This window comes from Monodon monoceros, unplaced genomic scaffold (genome assembly GCF_005190385.1).
Source record: "Monodon monoceros isolate NGI ecotype Baffin Bay Population unplaced genomic scaffold, NGI_Narwhal_1 Super_Scaffold_14, whole genome shotgun sequence".
In the NCBI taxonomy this organism is placed as follows: domain Eukaryota; kingdom Metazoa; phylum Chordata; class Mammalia; order Artiodactyla; family Monodontidae; genus Monodon; species Monodon monoceros.
In genome coordinates, this window is record NW_021703770.1 from 31,535,706 (window position 1) to 31,556,454 (window position 20,749).

Genomic DNA, 20,749 nt, shown 5'->3' on the forward strand with positions numbered 1-20,749 from the left:
CCCTTCCCCCAAATCACAGGAATGTTGAGACACGACAGCTGTATGGCCACCCCACCCTCTGTCAGTGAACATGCTCCCCCCATACTTTTGTACTCTCATCGTTGCCCCAGTCAAAACTCCAACCACATTTCTCTCCAGTGCTCCCTACCGGAGTAGCTTTGAAAAAGCGCTTGCCTTGTGCCCCAGTCCGGGAGGGTTCCATGTGCCGCGGAGCGGCTGGGCCCGTGAGCCATGGCCGCTGAGCCTGCGCGTCCGGAACCTGTGCTCCACAATGGGAGAGGCCACAACAGTGAGAGGCCCGCGTACCGCAAAAAAAAAAAAAAAAAAGCGCTGCCTTCAGCCCTAACTAGTCTTGGTTTCTGCTTTGACTGTTTCATTTCTGGGCAAGGTCATGTCACAAAATCATCTGGAAAAACAGTGTCTGGGGATGCCCACCCCAAAAGTATCTTTTCCTGGGATTTGGCGGTAGTGGGGTATAAAGTAGCACACAGGAGGGCAGATCTCACCATTCATCTCCATTCCCATCTGTTCACCCTTCCGTTGCCCACTAACCTGGCGGAGCTCTGTGGTGGGTTGAACCAAAATACTCTCACACACCAGTGGATTGCAGTTATGTATTCAGTTTTCTATGTTCCTGAATAACACGGGCCATGGGAAGGGGGAGAGAAACGCTGAAAGAGCTGCCGGGCTGGATACCTGACTCTACTAAGTCCTGAGTTCCTACACTTTACAAAATCATCTTCCTACAGGCAAACCGGCTCCCACAGGGATAGCATGGGTTGCAGGGGTCACAGGGGCTGCAGGGATCACAGGGGTTGCAGGGAGACATGCAAGGGTAGCAGGGAGACTCGATATTGACACAACTGCCGAGCCCGTAGGAGTACGTCACGTCCTTCTCATCTACACACGGGGGCAAGCTGAACTCTTTGCAGATGTTCATGTAGCTGTACTTTTTCGATCCCAGGCAGTCGTATCTGTTCTCGCGCTCAGCTGACACGCACACCTTTCCGTCCTTCACTCGCACCTTGACTTGATCGGGTTCAAAGCCGCACACGTTCACTGATCCTAAAATGTTACTGCTACAGCAAGAGGAGGCTAGAATTCTATTTGTTCTTCTCAATCTGGAATTTAGGAAAAAGAAAGGGTGGGAGGAAGAAGCTCAGACCATGGAACTCAGATACAGCTTAACAAGCAATATTTTTACCTCTTTTTTTTTTTTAAAAAAACAGCAAAAGTAATAAACACTAGTCATTGTGAAAAGTCAAACTTTACAGAAGCGTGTAGAAGTAAAAAATGAGAGTCCTCCCATGTAAATCACACTCCCTCACAGGTAAACCCCTGTTAACAACAGATGGGTGCTTGGCCTTCCAGATCTTTCTCTTGTATTTATTTTTAATTTTCTTTTTTTCTTTTTCCTTCAAGTTTTATTGAGGTATAATTGACATACAGCACCGTGTGAATTTGAGGTGTACAGAATAATGATTTGACAACATACATCATGAAATGACTATCACGATAAGTTTAGTGAACATCCATCATCTCATATAGATACAAAATTAAATAGAAAAAATTATTTTTTTCTTTGTGATGAGAACTCAGGATTTACTCTTTACTTTCATATATAACCTACAGCACTGTTACTTAATCATGTTGTATATTATATCCCTAGTACTTATTTATCCTGTAACTGGAAGTTTGTACCTTTTGACCACCTTTATCCAATCCCCCCCACCCCATCCCACTGCTCTGATAACCACAAATTTCATCTCTTTTTCTATGAGTTTGTTTGGTTGGTGGGTTGGGTTTTTCTGAAGTACAATTGATCTATAATACTATGTTAGTTCCTGGTGCACAACATAGTGATTTGACATTTCTATGCATTACAAAATGATCACCACATTCTCTTGCATTTAAATCTCAGCTCCTCCTCTTATTAGTTATGGAACTTTGGGCAGGCTCCTTAAACCTCTCTGTGCCTCAGTTTCCTCATCTGTAAAATTGGGACAATAATAGTAACCCATTTCTAGGGGTTTCATGAGACTTAAATTAGTTAATGAATGAAAGAATCTATACTAGTGCTTGCCACGTAGTTAGGATGCTAGGCTTTTGTCTGTTGTGTGTTTTTTCTTTTTCTTTCTTTCTTTTTTTTTTTTTCCCCACAGTGTGCCGTGGAAAGTGCTAAGCCATTAGAGGCACTGTTTCATTTGACCCTCACAAGAACCCTGTCATGCAGGTGTAATTGTCACCATTTTGTAGATGGGGAGTTGGTGAAGGTGGTGAATGGCAGAGCCTAGATTCAAATCCAGGCTTGTTTAATGCCTAGGTCATGATTTTAACCATCAGTCAGACTGAGCTCTTGGCATGAGGACCTCATCAGCCTGGCATCAGCCCTGCATGCTCTGGCCCTGCTCAGGGACCACTTTCTTTCTAATTGCCTGATCCTTCCAAAGACAACCTAATGCTCTGAAATGCTCTTCTTTTTATCCCTTAACATTTTTTTTAAAAATCTGTGTTCTAAGACTTACTCCTGGCAAATCTTTTGGCCTCCAAAGGAAGGTATTGGCATGTATGCTTTCTAGAAGCTCTTCTGGTTTGAGGAGTCTAGACTGTGATTGGCTGATTGGTTAGAGATACATTTTTAATTCTTACTTTTTTTGCTGAATTTTTTAATACACTTTACTTCTTTTTGTTACTTAAGTTATACAAGTTCATTGTAAAAAACTCAGAAAATACAGATAAGCAAAAAGAGGGAATATTTTTTTAACATACCCATAAGCCCTGTTGTCTTCTACAGGAGATGGATCTGGGAGCCAGATCTACAAGCCAGAGCTGGCTCCCAGATCTATCTCCTCCTCTTACAATATGAGTCTTGAAGTATAAGTTTGTTGTTTCTGTTTTGTTTTTGTTTTTGCTTAGATTCCCCCTCTTCCTCTATTCGTATCACTCCAGCCCCATCCCCACTGCAGCAGCTGAACAGGGGTCTCACAAATGTGGGTCTTCAGGAAATTGCCCCAAAGTCTTGGCTAGACAAGGTTTCTTCTTCCTTTTGCTTCTAGGCCAGGGGTTATCAGTGGGGATGTGCGGGTTTAGGAGAAATTGCAGGAGCCTCATTTTACTCATCAGATTTAACTCTGAAGTTGCAACCTGACTCCTGCCTGGCAAAGTACCTGTCACCCCACATGCGATTTTCCTTGGTTCTTTGGGGTTCTGGGCAAAGAGAGATGGCCTGCTCTACTAGTTATCACCAGGGAGGAACTTAGTCATAGTAAACAGAGGCAAGTCAGCCTCTTTGGTTGGTGGCAGAAGGCTCTTCGGAATGCTAGGGAAAAGCAAGTGGGCGGTGCCATCTGTCTGCCACTCTGGGCTGTCACCTCTTCTCTCAGCTGAAGCTGAATTTCACCTGAATGTATGACCAAGCTCCTGAATGCGATACTGCCCACAGCAAAGGTGAGGGATATCGCCAGCCATCTTCACAAAGGTATGAATCAGGTTCAGCCGGCTGACGAATAAAGTAATGAGGATGATGAGAATGCCTCTCTCTACTCTGAACCAAAGGGAGGCTGGCCTTCCTCTGGTTTCCTTGGAGTACTTTACTTTTTCTCCTAATTTAGACCCCTCCAAAGACCCATTAAGCTCAATTGTTCCTTTCCAACGCATCTTTCCCTCTCTTCTTTCTTCTCCTTCTTCCCATTTCCTGCCTTGTCTCTCTCCTCCTGACTTTTGGTTGATACTGAATAAGGGTATCAGAGTGGAGCAGAAGGGAGCAGAGTGGCACGACACAGGTGCATCTGAACACCTGCGGGTCTTGTTCAATTACAGGCGTCTGGGCCCCACCCCCAGACTTTCTGATTCAGCCAGTCTCGGGAGGAGCCAAGAATTTGCATTTCTAACAAGTTCCAGGTGATGCTGGCTGCTGGTCCTGGTCGGAAGATCACTCAGGACCACTAACCAGGTGATTAAGCACAGGGATTCCAGAGTCAGGCAAACCTGGCTTCAGGTCCCAGCTGTCCCATTTCCTGATGATCACGAACATTGCCCTGACTCTGGTTCATCATCTATAAGATGGCCACGGTGTTACAAGGATTAAATGAAGGTGAAGTGTTGGGCACTTGGTTTTCACTCAATAAAGGGTAAATTTCTTTAACAGGCTGTACCAGGCTCCGCTTTACACAGACTTCCCTGAAATTCAAGGCTTTAAGCAAGGCTTTAAGCGACCAGGCCCTGAGTCCTGTGTCATTAAACACTAAGGTCAAATAATGGACATGCATTTGGCCTGGATGGGCAGCAACTGCTACTCTTGCCACCCCGAGACCTCTGCATACAAAGAGATTGTGATGAGAGGGGACCAAGGGGCCCAACTTGCTTCCAGCTCTGCAGGGACACAGAGGGAAACAGCGGAACTCTCCTCTCAGCGGGAAAGCCAACCAGCCACCAGCCATAAAGTAAGTAAAGCCATAAAGCCCCGGAGTTCCTCTCTGCCGGCTCCCAAGGTGTGACTATGCCCTGATCTTTGGGTCAAAGGATGGGGGATGGAAAGATTCCCTGAGGGCTTAAGACCCAGGAAGGCTAAACCACAAAGAATGCAACCCTGAGGGCTAACAGTCACCAGCCTCCCCCAGTGAGAGTGATTCAGTGAAAACTTCATACTCAGAGCGTGAGGGGTAAACAAGAAACCAGAGGGCAGGTTTTTGAAGTTTTCAGAAGATGGTACCCTTTGTGGGGGGCTTTTCAAGGGAACTTCTTGAGCCACAGGCTACCCACGGATACTTGGATGAGCAGATGGAAGCGCAGTCTCAGGATGAGTTTCCAAGCACCAGCAAAGGGCACAGGGCTGAGCCCAGTGCATTCCTAGGCGCAGCTGCAAATCAAGGTTCATGTGCCCGCAAGGACTAAAGCCAGGTGTCAGAGCCACTCTGCCACGGGGTAATTAGATAATAAACTCATAACGGCAGGATTGAGGAGGGGCTGACTTTGCTTCTGGCACTTGAGTACAGAAGACAGGAAGCCCACGAAGTGTGGAGGTGAGTCAGGTGCAAACTTACAGCAGGCTGGTTGCATGGCTTCTTTTTTTTTTTTTTAACATCTTTATTGGGGTATAATTGCTTTACAATGGTGTGTTAGTTTCTGCTTTATAACAAAGTGAATCAGTTATACATATACATATGTTCCCATATCTCTTACCTCTTGCGTCTCCCTCCCTCCCACCCTCCCTATCCCATCCCTCCAGGGCATCGAGCTGATCTCCCTGTGCTATGCGGCTGCTTCCCACTAGCTATCTACCTTCTTACAAAGGAAACCAAATTCAGTCACTCCAGTCTCTCTCAATCAAAAGGAAGGAAGAGTCGGAAAAGGTGAGTGCTTGGGGTGCAAAAGGAAATTTGGGGAGGAAAAAAGAATATCAAAGAAGCTAAAGAAATGAAAGGACTTACTTGGGTTTCTACTAATGAAGATACGGCCAAGGTATCTTTTGAAGCAACTGCTCAGTAAACAATGAAAAGGAATTGGACCTTCTGTACCCAGTCCAAAAACGCACCACACGCGCGCGTGCATCAATCAAATAACACACACTCAGGAAGGCTCAAATGACTCTTGGGGGGAATTATATGGTTATTCAAAACTTCTTGCCCATTATTAAAGGAGCACCCAGAGACAGAGCACATAGACTCTCACACAGAAAGACAATTCCAGTGGGGTCATGGCAGCTATAGACCAGGGAATCTTACTTCCCCACTGGGCAAAGAATCTTCTGGATAACACAGCCTGGCATCTGAAAGCACATGTCATAACCTAACCAAACTGCTATCTTTCTCTTTAAGGGGTAAAAGGTCATGTGAATACGATTTCTCCATTCTAAAAGCCTTGGACAAAGTTTCACACCAAAGATTGTTTTTTAAAAAATTGAATCAACATGATATTTCTGGATCTATTTAGTCATGGACTGGGAGCTGAGAGAGAAGAAAAAAGAGGCATTTCACTGAAAAAAATATTAATGTAGGAGTCCTCTGGGATTGGAGCTGGATCAGGGTTTAACATTTTCATCCATATTCAGAAAATTGAATATTTAGGTTTGCAGGTAGTACTAAGCTTTTCAGGTTAGTGAAATGTCAAGCTGTCAGAAATAGAGCATAGGAGTGTTTCCCAAGGTGGTATGAATAAGAAGAAAAGTGGCTGGGGAGAGATGCAAAAGGGCAAGCCTGAGGTCATTTCTGAAATGGACCCTGTATTATCAGTTCAGAGATCCAGGAAGACAACAGCAGCTTCATATACTGCCACAAGCAACAGAAAAAAAATCAGCAAAAAATCCAAGCATTGTCAGGAAAAGTATGACAAACCAGAGAAAACATTACCTCTTGTAAAAACCACACTGCCAAGAATTAAGCCTGAAGTTGTGTCCACTGCAGATCATTGAGACTCCCAGAGTAGGCAGAGGGCACCCAGGTGGTGAAGAACTCACCTGGAGAGTCTGGAGAATAGGGACAGCCAGGAGACAAAGGCTGAGCAGACTTGGATCAAGGGTATTCGAGTATTCAGAGTCACAGGGAAGTGGACACACCTGCTCACAAGTAACCCTTCATTTAGACCAAGTACTTAAAAAAGAACCCCTGACTCACACTGCATGAAATTTATATAACTTGATACTCTAAGGAGTAAAAATTAAAACTGGTTCAAATTGAGTGTAGATGAGTTTATTGCCAATAGTTCCCTCTTAGACTATTGAGGGAGGCCCATTCCTGACCTTTGGTGATTGATGACCTGGACAATAATTGCCCTACTGCCGTTTCCAGGGAAACAACACTGTCACAGTTGTCAAGGGCCTCATTCTCTCTCTCTCTCTCTCCATCCATCCATCCATCATCTACTTTCTATCTAACTATCTATCATCTATCTGTCTAATCTATTTATCTGTCATCTAATCTATTAATCTATCATTGGGGTAGGAAGGATGTTGTTTAAGGACACAAACTGGCAGTGAGTAGTAAGTCGTGGAGCTCTAATGCATGATATAGTGAATATAGACAACAAATATTGTATTACAATCATTAAAGTGGTTAAGAGACTAGAACTTAATTATTCCAACCACTAAAAAGAAATGATAATTATGTAACACAATAGAGGTTCTAATTATCGCTACAATGGTAATCGTATTACAGTATATAAATGTATCAAATTAACATTGCACACCTTAAATTTATACAATGTTATGTGTCACATAGATTTCAATACAAAAGATCATCTATTTGTGTCCTTTTAAAAAATAGTAGCATATTTAGTTTTTCTGCACCTTGCTTTTTCCACTTAATATGACAATACTTAAAATGCTTCATCAGTCCTTTTTACATTTACATATCATCCCAACGTATGGATGTACCATAATTTATTTAACCAGGGGACAGTGTTTTCAACCATTTTTTTTCATGATAGTAACAGACTACATGGCATATGTAGACAGAAAAAGAAAGCTTTCTCAGGCAAAAAATAAAATGTGATCAAACCTCCAAAATTTTAAAGTGCATTTAAAATTATCCAATTCTATTAAAACCTTTTCAACTCTATTCTGAAAACTGCAGCTCTCAGTTCTGTAGTTTATTTGCACAATCTTTGCTACAGTTGAAGGGGGAGGCAGACAATAAACTCAATTCCAGATGAATTTTAAGTCATCAAGAGTTGGGGAGTAGGAGAAAGGATTTCCTACAAAACCATATAAATGCCTCTATTGTTCAATTTGCTCCCTTGCTCTTAAAGCCTCTGGCAAACATTAAGGATTTGATCAATTATTATTACTTCTCCCAAAGTCATTTCTGTAAGCCGAAATATACTCAAATCACTTTACTCATAACCAGAAAAAATGTTTATTTTGCTGCTTCCAATAGCTTTTTAATGACACCCCCTGTTTCTTTCTCTCATTAAAGCCACATTATTTATCACGTTGGCACTCCTGCTACAAGCCGAAAACAACCTTGCCAATCGACATCATTACACTGTCTTTTGAGAATCTTATAATTCCCATCATGGACCCATTCACTCTTCTTTTTTTAAATCTTTGTTAAGTCACCAGAGTCATTATCTTGAACCCATTTCATCTTTGCTCAAGTATCGATTGTCACACTTTCCCCCCCTTTTTCCAACTTAGGAAGCTAATATACCAACTATAAAAATCTTAGGAAGTTCTCTTACTTGGCAAGCTCTCTCTTTTCGTCTTCCATGGCTCTAATGGCTTTCCTCTCCAAACTTCTGAGAGACGGGCGAAGACAGTAAAGCTTGGCATCACACAGGCAACATGGGTAGAGATCACACAGGCCGCAGGACTGTGATCGCTTTGAATAGCACAGGCAGTGCGGGTACGGGTGCAAGTCACAGCAGCAATATGGGTGCATGTATAAGTCACATAGGCATCGTGTGCTGAGTTCGTCAATGCATTTCAACTGCCTTAGTTCTCTGTCCACCTTCTTTATGTCCCTTCTAACACTGTCCAGAAGACAACTCAGTGCAGCCATTACAGTCACACCTTATTGTTCTGTGAGTACCTTTGAGAAATGGCACTCGGGGGAGAAAAATTCTTCTAAGCTCTTCTCAGAAGTTTCTTTTAAAAAGAAATGAGGCACACATGATTCACTTGCTTTAAAGCTTGGGTTCTATGACCTCACCACCCTCTAAGTATGTCATAGTCTTTTGGTTACCATGAGAACTGTGCACAGTCATGGTCTCCAGAGACCCTCCTTGGAGTTACAAAGCTGCTCTCAGAACCATATAAGATTTCATTCACCTTGAGTTGGGATGGGCCCCCCAAGTAATCACAGCTCTTTGGGGTTTATTGGGCTAAATTGAAATGTTCTTGACTTATGTGTGTCCTGTGGACTAGCCACAACTATGAAGATCTTGGTGGTGGGGCTGGGCGGATGGAAGGAGCTGCCTGGCCCCTTGCTTTATGCCCTTCTCGCTCTAGCCTTGACATCTAGCCTTGCCCCTATACTACAGGATTCATTCTGTCCCCTTTTCCCTTTATAGGTGGAATGTAAAGAGCTCTCCCATGGTTCTCCTTACCAAGCCATCCTCAAGTCAGCCTTTGTCCTTGACCTTCTGAGCCCCAAGTCTCTGAGTCCTGCCCATTCTTTATAAGCTGGCATCCTGGCTGTCCTGGAGCCTCAGTTCTCCAGTGATTGGGGTCCTGCTCTTAAGCTGTCATCTCTCAGTGCTCAGAGTCCTGTCCTCAATCACCACCTCCCAGCAACTACACCTCTGGTCTTATGTCCAAGCCGCCAGATGACTTATTCCCAAGTGCTTCCCAAGTGTTGGTCCTTGATACTCATAGCCAACTGCCTGAAGTTGCTTGAAGCCAAATGTCTGAAAGCCCCGCTTGGGCCAGTTTTCTGTGCTCTCAGCTGGATCAACACGCTGGACCTGGGGCTCAGCCTCAGCCTTGGCTCGGGTACTTTGCTCCTCTGGGCCTTTCCCGTCAAACTGCTCTCTGCCTCTCGAATCCCCTTCTAGCGGACTAAGGCATAGGGTACTTGAGGACAAGTGGTTGGGTGTGACACTGGAGAGGGAGACAAGGGCCAGGTTTAAAGGGACTTGTGGCCTGCTAAAGAGTTTTAACTTTATTTTGAGCACAATGAAGGATCACTGGTTTTCGTTTCTGATGAGAGAAGTTGAAAGGTAGTCCAGCAGCCACATGGAAGGTGCAGTTCAAGGGGAAAACAGTAGCAGTGTCTTCTGCTGGAAGGCAAGAGACAGCCAAATTCTGGACTGGGGACCATAGTCATAGGAGTGGCAAGAAGGAAACCAATGGGCTCTCCTCCCCGCCACATCCACTCAGGCCCCACCCAATCCACTCCCCATGTTTTAGCTGGAGTGAGCTTGATATATAAATCTGCTACCCCTCAACCCTACTCCCCCCGCAAAGTCTTCAGAGTCTTTTCTGTCCTCTTAGAAGAAGGTCCAGCACCCTTACAAGGTGTTGAACAATAGGCCTCTGCCTGCCTCTCCTCTCCTCTCTCATCACTGTTCCTGTAATTCATTACACTTGAGTCACAAAGGCTTCCTTGAAGTTTCTCTCATTCCACCTCTTTCTGGACTTGTGCGCACACTGGTCTGTCCTCTTAGAGATTGAACTCCCCACCCCACCCCTTGATCTAGCTGACTCCTAAGGTGTTCTTTAGCTCTTCTTTTAAACGTCCTTCCTTCGAGGGCTTCCCTGTCCCCCAGACTAAACGCTCAGCACTCTGCATATTTCTTTCGCAACACCATTTGTCTGTTTCCCCAACTAGACAGTAAGCTCCATGAGGGCAGGGACCTATTTTTGTTCACCATTAGATACCCAACACAATGTCTGGCACAGAGTAGGAGTTTAAAATTGATTCACTGAATGACCAAATGAGTAAATTAAACAGAATTTAGTGACCAGAATGAGGATAGAGTGAGAGAGGTGTCAGTAATGACTCGTAGGTTTCTAGCTAGGCAGAATCATGGTGCCATTGACTGAGATAAGAAACACAGGAAGAATAGTAATTTTGGAGGACATGCTGAGCTTGAGGCGCTAGTGACAACTTTAAGGTAGAAATGTGGAGTAGCTTGTGGCTAAGAGGGTCTGGGACTTGAGAGAAAGCCGGGCCAGAGATATCAATTCAGGAGCCACAATTCCATAAAGAGTTTGGCAAGGGGCCTTCCCTGGTGACGCAGTGGTTAAGAATCTGCCTGCCAATGCAGGGGACACAGGTTCCAGCCCTGGTCTGGGAAGATCCCACATGCCACGGAGCAACTAAGCCCATGCGCCACAACTACTGAGCCTGCTCTCTAGAGCCCGCGAGACACAACTACGGAGCCTGTGTGCCACAACTACTGAAGCCCTTGCATCTAGAGCCCGTGCTCCGCAACAAGAGAAGCCACCACAATGAGAAGCCCACGCACCACAACAATGAGTAGCCTCTGCTCGCTGCAACTAGAGAAAGCCTGCACGCAGCAACGAAGACCCAATGCAGCCAAAAATAAATTTAAAAAAATAAAAAGTGGGCAAGATCCCTCAGGAGGAGGAATAGATTGAAAAAAGAAGAGGGCTGAAGCAGACTCCTGAGGAACAATGATAAGAAATGAGAGAATTAAAGGAGCTCACGATAGTCTCATAGAAGGAATAATCAGAGAGGTAAGAGCCCCTTATGCTGAAGTCCCCTGTGTATCACTAGACCAAGCCCAGCACGCCCCAGCCTTGACCTAGGGAATCCCTTTTCTGGGCAGATGAAGTATTTTAGTAAAGAAAACAGATTTCTCTGAAGATATTAAAATGGAAGGCTGGAGCCTGAGTCACATGGGATGAGTTAAAAAACAAAGGGGAATAATACTCCTGTGTGGACAAATGCTGAAGTCTTTCAAGAGTGATTCCATCCAATTCTGAAGGTAGACTGTGTTCATAGGAATATAGCCTGAGGGTTCATTGTGGGAGTTGTACAGATTTCTCTAGTTCCAAGTGATGGACTTCTGAACTCTTATATCACCATGAATTCCGTCCCTTAGCAAATGTCAGCAAAGGTTAAAACAAGCAAGCTCTCAGTTTTAGATTCTTAAATATACAGGTTCAGGAATTTAAGTACACACACATCTATATTATACGTGGCCCATTATGAAGGTAGTTACAGCTTTATTTTCACTAGGATTCTCCCATGATCCCATCCTCCTAGTAATTTCACTCTTTATCATGAAGCATATTCTTGACATCATTTCAAATGACTTAAAGGTAGTGGCGCCTGTAAAGATCAGATGGAAATATGATCCATTCATGTTAGAAGGACAATGTAGAATTCATCAGAATAAGCAGAAACCCACAGGAATGATCTAGAGTCACAGTCCCCTGAAGCATAAACACAAGGAGCTTCCACGGGCTCTAAAGTGGAGATGAGGGCCTTTCCTTACATAGGACAATGTCTGCGGAAGTTCCCATCCACCTTGGCTGGATAGAACCGCCTATGGGATGGAGGGCAGGCCTTGGCAACTTCCCAGGCTGGGCAAAGTGGATGCTTGGTCCCCAGTACTGGTGGAACTATGGACCCAAAAAGGTCTCCTCTCTCTCTTCCACCACGTAGGACAGCTATGGGTCAAGTCATTTACTAGGCCAATGTTACAAAAATACTCCTCTAGCAGTTGTTGAATCGGTGCTTAAACATCAAGTTCAAAGTCATATACAGAATATGTCTTCAACTATGTTAACAAGAATCCATAGGAGGAGAAAAACAGCCTCAAAAATTAACTGTGATCGTTTCTCAGTAGTGGAATTATAGATGACTTTAAAAATTCTCTTTTCTAGACTTTTGTGTGATTTCTTAGTTTCTTCAATGAGGATATCACTAATTTTCTAATGAAACATTTATTTATTTATTTTCTTTATTTTATTTTTGGCTGCATTGGGTCTTCATTGCCGTGCGTGGGCTTTCTCTAGTTGCGGTGAACAGGGGCTACCCTTCATTGCGGTGCGCAGGCTTCTCACCACAGTGGCTTCTGTTGTTGCGGAGCACAGGCTCAGTAGTTGTGGCTCGCGGGCTTAGTTGCACCGTGGCATGTGGGATCTTCCCGGACCAGGGCTCGAAACCATGTCCCTTGCATTGACAGGCGGATTCTTAACCACTGTGCCACCAGGGAAGCCCATAATGAAACAATTTTTGACAGTGTGCTGTCTGTCACATTATCAACTTTGCGCTGAATTGCTAAGCCCACCTCTGGCCTCTGCCTCTATAATCCGGGTGGGCTCCAGGGCCATCTCTCTGAGCAGGTTCTCCACTGAGAAAGTCTTCCTGTAGTGGACATCTAGTGCTTTTCTTACCTATCATCTATGGCACCCTCTTTCAATAAAATAACTATCTTCCCTCCAACCCCGCCCTCTGCCATTAGGTACTATCAATAAAGTTGCCGAGTAAAGGGGCAGACACATAACCAAAGCTGGCCAACCTGACTCTCTTCTGGAAATGTGACCTTTCACAGAGAGACTGGAGATGGTTGGAGCTGATGCATGTGGACAGTGGACCCTGAAGAGACTACACCTTAGTTACTGCCTTGTTCTGTTGTTTTCAGATTGGCTCTTTGGCTTTCCTTTGAGTCTCTGAACTCCTCCATATCCTTCCAATAAATTCCTGCTTCTCTTCAGTTACCCCGGCAGGTTCAGTTTCTTGTAACTAAAGAGCACAGCCAGCATGACAGCCTGTCCCCCTGGACCTGTCCGAGAGGACCACCCCCGGATGAACACATAGGTCAGCCTTTGCTCCGGTGGACGTTGTCCAGTGATACTCCAGCTCCTCCCTCGTAACCCAGAACGAGCTGCATCAGCTCCGCCACCAGTCCTGAAGCCCTGTAGGTACAGGGCAACGGTGATGACTCAAACTAGGGCAAGTGTCTGGAAACACCCAAGAAGGCCCATCCATGGACACTCTCCCTGGGGTTATATCTCAGAACTTTAGCTTTGGAAAATCCAAGTCATCCATACCATTTCCTACTCGGCAGGGAATCTCTGCTCAAGCACCCCAGGCAGATAAGAATGGAAGAGCTGGGGGCTTGTACATGTGACAGAGTACTCCCTCACTGGGTTAGGATGACCAGGGCTCCTATGGCCAACCATAGTGGTTCATATCATTTATCTCCCTCTTCCTCCCACCTCCACAAGGAGCTTTAACAAATATCTTCCTGCCAAATAAGGGGAGGGATAAGGAGAAGGAGAATGGTGGTAAGTTACTCTTGTAACTGCACCCAGCAGGACTGAACTTGGGTCCAAGTGGCTGCAGCAGGAAGGTTGCTCTTGGCCAGGATCTCAGGAGGTGCTTTCCTTTTTCCTTCAGCAAATATGATCATTCAGGCCTTATTGGAAGGAGTCATGGGAGCTTTATATACCAAGTATATACACGAGTAAATTTCCTCATTAAGATTTGAGGAGTGGACAGGGGTTTTTGTGATCACCATCCTGGTTTGCCTGGGACGTAGAAGATGCCAAAACCAGGGAAGGAGATACAGGCTGGAAATGCAGGTGGGAATACCAAGTAGCTGTAGTGGTCATCCAGTTTGCCCAGTTTAAGTGATGGAGCTGGCCTCAGTGGGGTACAGACCTGTGGCTTTGAACGTAGTAAGAGTCTTATTGTGAGCTCTGGATTCTTCGTGACGACTATCGTCTCCGACTCCTTTCTCCCACCCTCTCATGTCTCCACTTGCCCCTTCTCCCCCTTCTCCCCTCCAGCCTCGTGGATTTTCACCAAGAAAAATTGTTAGCTGCAATCCGGCTTGTTGATGAGGACAGAGACCAAAAAACTTTTTTGAACCTCACACTGGAATCACTCAAACAAAAAGCATGTGTCCATGTCCTCCTAGAAACAGAAGGACTTGCTTCTGCTGCAGATGGTGACCCGATTAATTCAAGGGGGATGAGAATGTTTATATTCCTTCCACCACCACCACCGCCGTAACTGCCTAACTCTTAAATAGATGCTTACTTGAATAATAATATTTCACACTTAGCGAGTGCTCAACTCTGTGCCAGGCTGATTAGTGACCCTCTGAAGTAGGGCTGTTTATCCTCATTTTACAGATAAGGAGACTGAGGCACAGGGAGTTCACACAGCAAGTGGCAGAGGTAGGATTCCATCCAGGCGGCCAGCCTCCTCTCTCTGTCTTCAAGTCTAATGACTCCTGAGAAGAAAATCTGGGGAATTCCCTGGCAGTCCAGTGGTTAGGACTCGGCGCTGTCACTGAATGGTTGGGGATCCCAAAGAGCTCTTGGTTATGTGGGTTTTATCTATTAAGACTTCCCATGTAAGAAATCAAAACTGAGACATTTACAGAATACGTAAGCATTTAAAAATAACAATAGTAAACATGCTAACACAGATAGCACTTTTTATAGGAAATTTGCTTTCCAAAAAAAAAAAAATTGAGAACAGTGACACTTTTACACTTTTACAAATCTTTCTGATGTCCAGCTTCATAGAGGACGGCTGAAATATCTCCTTCTGCCTCCAAGCTGTTGCGACCTATTTTCTGTTGCGACATGTTTGCTTTGAGCATAAAAGAGAAGCCAGGGATTTCCCTTGTGGCGCAGTGGTTGAGAATCCGCCTGCCAATGCAGGGGACACGGGTTCAAGCCCTGGTCCGGGAAGATCCCACATGCCGCGGAGCAACTAAGCCCACGCACCACAACTACTGAGCCTGCACTCTACAGCCCACGAGCCACAACTACTGAGTCCACGTGCCACAACTACTGAAGCCTGCACACCTAGAGCCCGTGCTCCACAAGAGAAGCCACCACAGTGAGAAGCCCGGCACTGCAACAAAGTAGCCCCCGCTCGCCACAACTAGAGAAAGCCCATGCGCAGCAACGAAGACCCAACGCAGCCAAAAATAAATTAATTAATTAAAAAAAAAAGAGAGAGAGAATCCAGCTTTACACTGATGTATAATTGGGAAAGGAAGGAACTCTTGGACCCCTGAAAGGGTTGTAAGGCTCATGCATTGAGAATCACTGCTTTGATTTCAACTTCCGGAAGTTACACAGTGCCATGGCACTTCAAAGCCACAGTAGCTAAAGTTTTCCTAAAACACTGTATTCAGCCTCACTTGCAGAGTTCCGTTACAGAGCTTTTCGGGAATCTGTGTATCCACTGATCCCCTTCTCTCAGGACTGAACCCCAATCCCACCTGACGGAGGGAAGATCGGGGAGACTCTGGCAGAAATCCTCCTAAGACAAGACCTGTCTGCCACCCTGGGTATAGGTTTCTGCACCGAGAGAGGCACCCAACAGTGGCTGGTCAGCCAGGTTCTCTTTTCTGGGACTTTGGCATTGGGGGATGCGGACTAAGGGACTTTGAACCCAGAAATCCAGGTGGTCGTAGTGGGGCCACCTCCTTAGCTGTGGAGCCCTTGGTCCTTCATGGCTTCCACGTCCTGCTTCGAGTCTCTCAGATGAGGAGGCTTCTGTTTTATCACATTGTGAGCTGATCATCTTGTTCAGTTGTTCTAGTAAGCATCCAACAGTCAGTAGCAACTGTGGGTCTCAAAAGAGCAGGAAGAGTTAAAATTTCAAAATCCAGTTGTGAATAATGCGTGTGTGTGCACACATGTGGGTGTGTAAAAGAAAGAAGGAGGAGAGAAACTGATTAATTATAAGTGATATTTTTAGAACCTATGTAGCAGGGTCCTGGCTTCAGCCAAGTTGGAACCCCTTTTAAGAATTTAATTGGGTCTGGCACAGCTTGTGGACAGGAATCGTGGGTCCAGCTAGGACCTATTTGCTTCTGGAGAAAAAATCACTTGGAGGGGTGTGTAAAGCTCAGATTGGAGAGAGGCCTGGACTCCGAGTGCAGCGTGGCCTGATTCTATGGCCTGATTCTGTTTTCAGCCTCTATTACTATGTGCTGGTCACATGTTTGTCTGTTTGACCCTCTCGGTCAGCCCTTTGAGGTCGGTGCTAACGTCACTTTGTCACAGGAGGGGAATCTGCAGCACAGATCAGCCAAGTCACTTTTCTATGGCTACCCAGCTGGCAAGTCTCAGAAGCCGAAGGTGCACTGGCGACGACCCTGCAGCTCCAGGCGTAACCACCGTGCGGCCCGTCTAACCCTTCCAGGTGGGGGAAATTATATTCTTTTTTTAAAAAAATATTTATTTATTTATTTATTTTTGGCTGTGTTGGGTCTTCGTTGCTGTGCGCGGGCTTTCTCTAGTTGTGGCGAGCGGGGGCTACTCTTCGTTGTGGTGCGCAGGCTTCTCATTGTGGTGGCTTCTCTTGTTGAGGAGCACAGGCTCTAGGTGCGCAGGCTTCAGTAGTTGTGGCTCGTGGGCTCTAGAGCGCAGGCTCAGTAGTTGTGGCGCACGGGCTTAGTTGCTCCACGGCATGTGGGATCTTCCCAGACCAGGGCTCGAACCCGTGTCCCCTGCATTGGCAGGTGGATTCTTAACCACTGCACCACCAGGGAAGCCCAGAAATTATATTCTTAAAAGCTGGCACAAGAACTTGTCTTAGGGAGGAAATTCTCTTTATTCAAAAAAGAGTATGTGGGACTTCCCTGGGGGTCCAGTGCTTAGGACTTTTCCTTTCAATGCAGGGGGTACAAGTTCAATCCCTGGTCCCCAGGGAGCTAGGATCCCACATGCCTCATGGCCAAAACAAAAACCCAAAAAACCCCACTAAAACATAAAACAGAAGCAATACTGTAACAAAATTCAATAAAGACTTTAAAAATGGTCCACATCAAAATAAATATATCTTTTAAAAACCCCCAAAAAGAGTAAGTGAAGGGTGGGGCGACCCAGAAGAGTGAACCCTGAGGGGACAGGAGCCAGGGCAGCGAGACAGCTCATGTCCTGTTCCTTAGAGACCAACAGACAGGACTGGAGGAGGTGAGTGGAAAGTGGGAGGGGAAGGAGGAAGGCCACATGGCTGTGGGAAATCCCTTAGTGGCAGGAGTGCTCTCTATTTAATGTAAACTTTATTGAAGAAGAACACACATATAGAAAAGTGACCCATCATAATCGTTCAGCCTGGTGAATTTTCATCAGGTGAACCTACATGTAACCAGCACGTCCATCAAGAAACAGAACATACCCCAGAAGCCCCTGTTCATGCCTCCTGGCATTAGCACCCACTCCTGCTCTCTAGCACCCAATACTCATTCTGTCTGGGTTTGAACTTTATAGAAATGGAAATATACAAAAACCTATCTACTCTTTGGTGTCTCACTTCTCCCAGTCAACATAAGAGTTGAGAGTCTCATTGTTGCCTATATTTGTATTTCACTCCTTTCTGTTGTATGGCATTCCCTTATATAAATACACCACAACCTAGTTACGCTTTCTATGTGGATGGACACTTATAGATGGACATTTGGGCATTTTTCATTTGAGGCTGTTGTTGGGACTATGGACATAGGGTCATTTTTGTACACATCTTGGTGAATATTCATAGTGTGTTTGTGGGATGGAATTGCTGGGTCTGGGTATAGGGTATGCATGTGTTCAACTCAGCTAGACATTGCTGAACAGTTTTGCAAAGTGTGTGCACTCATATACAATTGCTAGTGGGTTATTTTTAAGACTAAGGGAAGTCCAGTCTCTCTGTGAGTTGTGCTGCTGTGATATAAACCTGCATTCCCTCCTAAGCATCCAGTAATGCCTAGCACATCTCACAGATCACTTATATGAATGGCGGGGGTTTTGTTTGTTTTGTTTTTAATAAAAATCAAAGAATGAGCTGAGGTTCATGGCAGGGCCAAGCTGGTGTGAAAAACAGAAAATGGCATGTGTGAGATGATGAGAGACCCACACAGCTGACTGGGACACCAGGAGCTTCGGCCCTGAGGTGACTGTGAGGGCGCCAGCCTCCTCTAGGGACCTCGGAGAGCACCTTGGGCACGCACAGAGGGGTCCAGCCTGTTAAGTCGCCAGGGCCAGAGGGATCCTAGCTGATTTTCAGATCACACACAAAAAAGGGGGGAAAACAGTCTCCCCACTTTGACCTGAAGCAGGGGATGGCTTTGGCAAAGCTCTGTCACCTTCACCCTTCAGTACATTAGCCGATGTGCCCAGAGCCAACGGGGAGGAGGTCCCAGCAGTACTAACAGAGGCATGGGGAAGCAATGCCCTTCCGGGAAGCTGTTAGAGGCAGCAGCAGTAGTGCTGGAAGCCCCAGGAGATGGCACCGTTGGCAAGGACATCAGAGTCCTCAAGAGAGAATGGCCCCAGGGAAGGTGACTTCCAGGCTAGACGACCAGAGTGGGCAGAGTGGTGGATGCCCAGTGGGACCAGAGAGGGCTGTCGTGAGCGTCTAGAAACATTCATGCAGAGCTCCCAGAAATAACTGAGAAAGACCCAGCAGAAGGCTGGGGTGCTTAACGGTGGGTGGGCGCCAGCCAAAGACCTGTGGTTTATTACTGTTGAAGTTATGCCTCCGGGGGTGCCCCTGGGTGACCGGGAAGCCAGGGTACAGTCAATACTACTAATGCCTGAGTGTGTGTTTCTCTTTCTAAATTTCATTTACTCCTAGTTTTGCAAACAAGTGTTTATCTCTCCCATAAATAAATCTGGAGTGCTGTTTTCCTGATGTTTCTCAAGGTTCAGTCCCCAGGCCCTGGCCTTTACCGCAGTCCTAGTTACGTTTTCCGCACAGCAGTGCGGTTCACCATCGGAGGCAGGGAACCGGGGAGGAGCCCGGTTCAGAGGCTGCAACAGCCTCCCTCGAACTTTCCCACGTACTCAGCTGGTGATGGCAAGAGCAGATGGGCCTGTGGTCTTGGACAGGGTCTCTCCTGCAGCTCCTCTGCTCTCTCCTCACCCAGGTTGTTCTCCGTCTCTCCCCCTCTCACTCCTGCCAATTCCCAGGCTGGCATCTCTCCAGGCTCTTGGTTTCTTGAATTGCTTGCCTTCAATGACATTCACCTCAGCACCCTCGCCGCAGGTCCCTCCAGCCTCCATCATCTCCTGGAACTGCTTCACTCTTAAATCTTGATTCTGGAAGTTCTACCCTCTGGTCATAGTCTCTTACCCTCCAACTTTCTCATTCTCTTAATAAACACTGAAGATTTCTGAAAACTTACAGAGGACTCCAGTCTCTTAACAAGCCCTGTAGCCCCCACTCCACCTTCTCCCAGTCCATGAGTTTTTTCTTGCCCCTCGCCACCTCCCCCCCAAGCAGGACCCATCGGAGTGGGGAGTGGAGGGGGGGGCAGGAGAAGGGAGCACAGCCTGAAGACGGCAGAACACACCTTGCTCTTTCTACCTCAGTGCCTTTGCACGTCTGCTTGCTCTGTGTCCCCCACGCTTAACCCCCTCCCTACTCAGCTAACCCTACTCACTGGTTCAGATCTCAGCTCAAACAACACTTCCCTGGGGTCAGTGCACTCTGTCTTCCCATGACATGCTCTGTCTCAAGGGAGCATCACAGTTGTAATGGCTTGTGTAGGTGTCCAGGGACTAGGCTGCCACTTGTACTGCCACACCCATAGCGCTAGCACAGTGCCTGCAGCACAGCGGACACAGCGAGGATTGGGGGATGAAGGGACTGACGGAGGATAGGCAAGAGTCTGCAGCTGATGGTGGAGAAGCAGAGGGTGGTGTGGCAGGGCTGAGGTGAGCTAGGCTATCTGTTAGGGTCAGAAAGGAAGATAGATTCATGCTCCTGGGTGCTCTGACCAGAGGCACCTCAAGCCAGAGCACCCAATGTGATTGTATTTGGACATTGGGCCTTTAAAGAAGTAATTAAGTTCAAAGGAGGTCTTATGAGTAGGCCCTAATTCAATCTGACTGGTGTCCTTATAAGAAGTGGAAGAGATGCCAGGGACGGGCATGCACAGAGCGAAGCCTGTGAAGATGCTGCAAGAAGGCGGCCATCTGCAAGCCAAGTACAGAGGCCTCAGGAGAAACCAACCCTGCTGACACTTTGACTTTGGACTTCTAGCCTCTAGAACTGTGAGAAAATAAATGTCTGCTGTTTCAGCCACTCAGTCTGTGGTATTTTGTGACGGTGGCCTGAGCACACTAAGTGACACAGTTATGATCCAACCTCTAATTAGAGTAACTTGCCCACAGTGGTGTGGTGGTAGGTCTGTAATATCCAGCTCTCCATGGACCAATGACCCAGGATCTGCCATTACTACAGTGTAAATCCTGCTGCGGCCGATTTCAAGCTGTCAGTGTCATGTCGCTGATGTCAGGTTGGGAAGAGATGTGCGTGTGTGGCTCCCACCAGCCAGTGCCCCAGCTGGCCCCAGTGCATCACTGTCTGTCAGCCGATCC

At 46.2% G+C, this 20,749-nt stretch overlaps 1 protein-coding gene across 1 annotated transcript; it reads right to left on the minus strand.

Moving 5' to 3' along the window:
* Positions 1 to 602: 602 nt before the first annotated feature.
* On the minus strand, positions 603 to 8,644 carry ODF1 (outer dense fiber of sperm tails 1). The gene is made up of 2 exons (XM_029223011.1): positions 8,176 to 8,644; positions 603 to 1,121 (listed from the first exon to the last, which is right to left on the minus strand). The coding sequence occupies exons 1-2, from the start codon at positions 8,493 to 8,495 to the stop codon at positions 728 to 730; spliced, it is 714 nt and encodes a 237-aa protein (XP_029078844.1). The 5' UTR covers positions 8,496 to 8,644; the 3' UTR covers positions 603 to 727.
* Between the last annotated feature and the right edge of the window lie 12,105 nt (positions 8,645 to 20,749).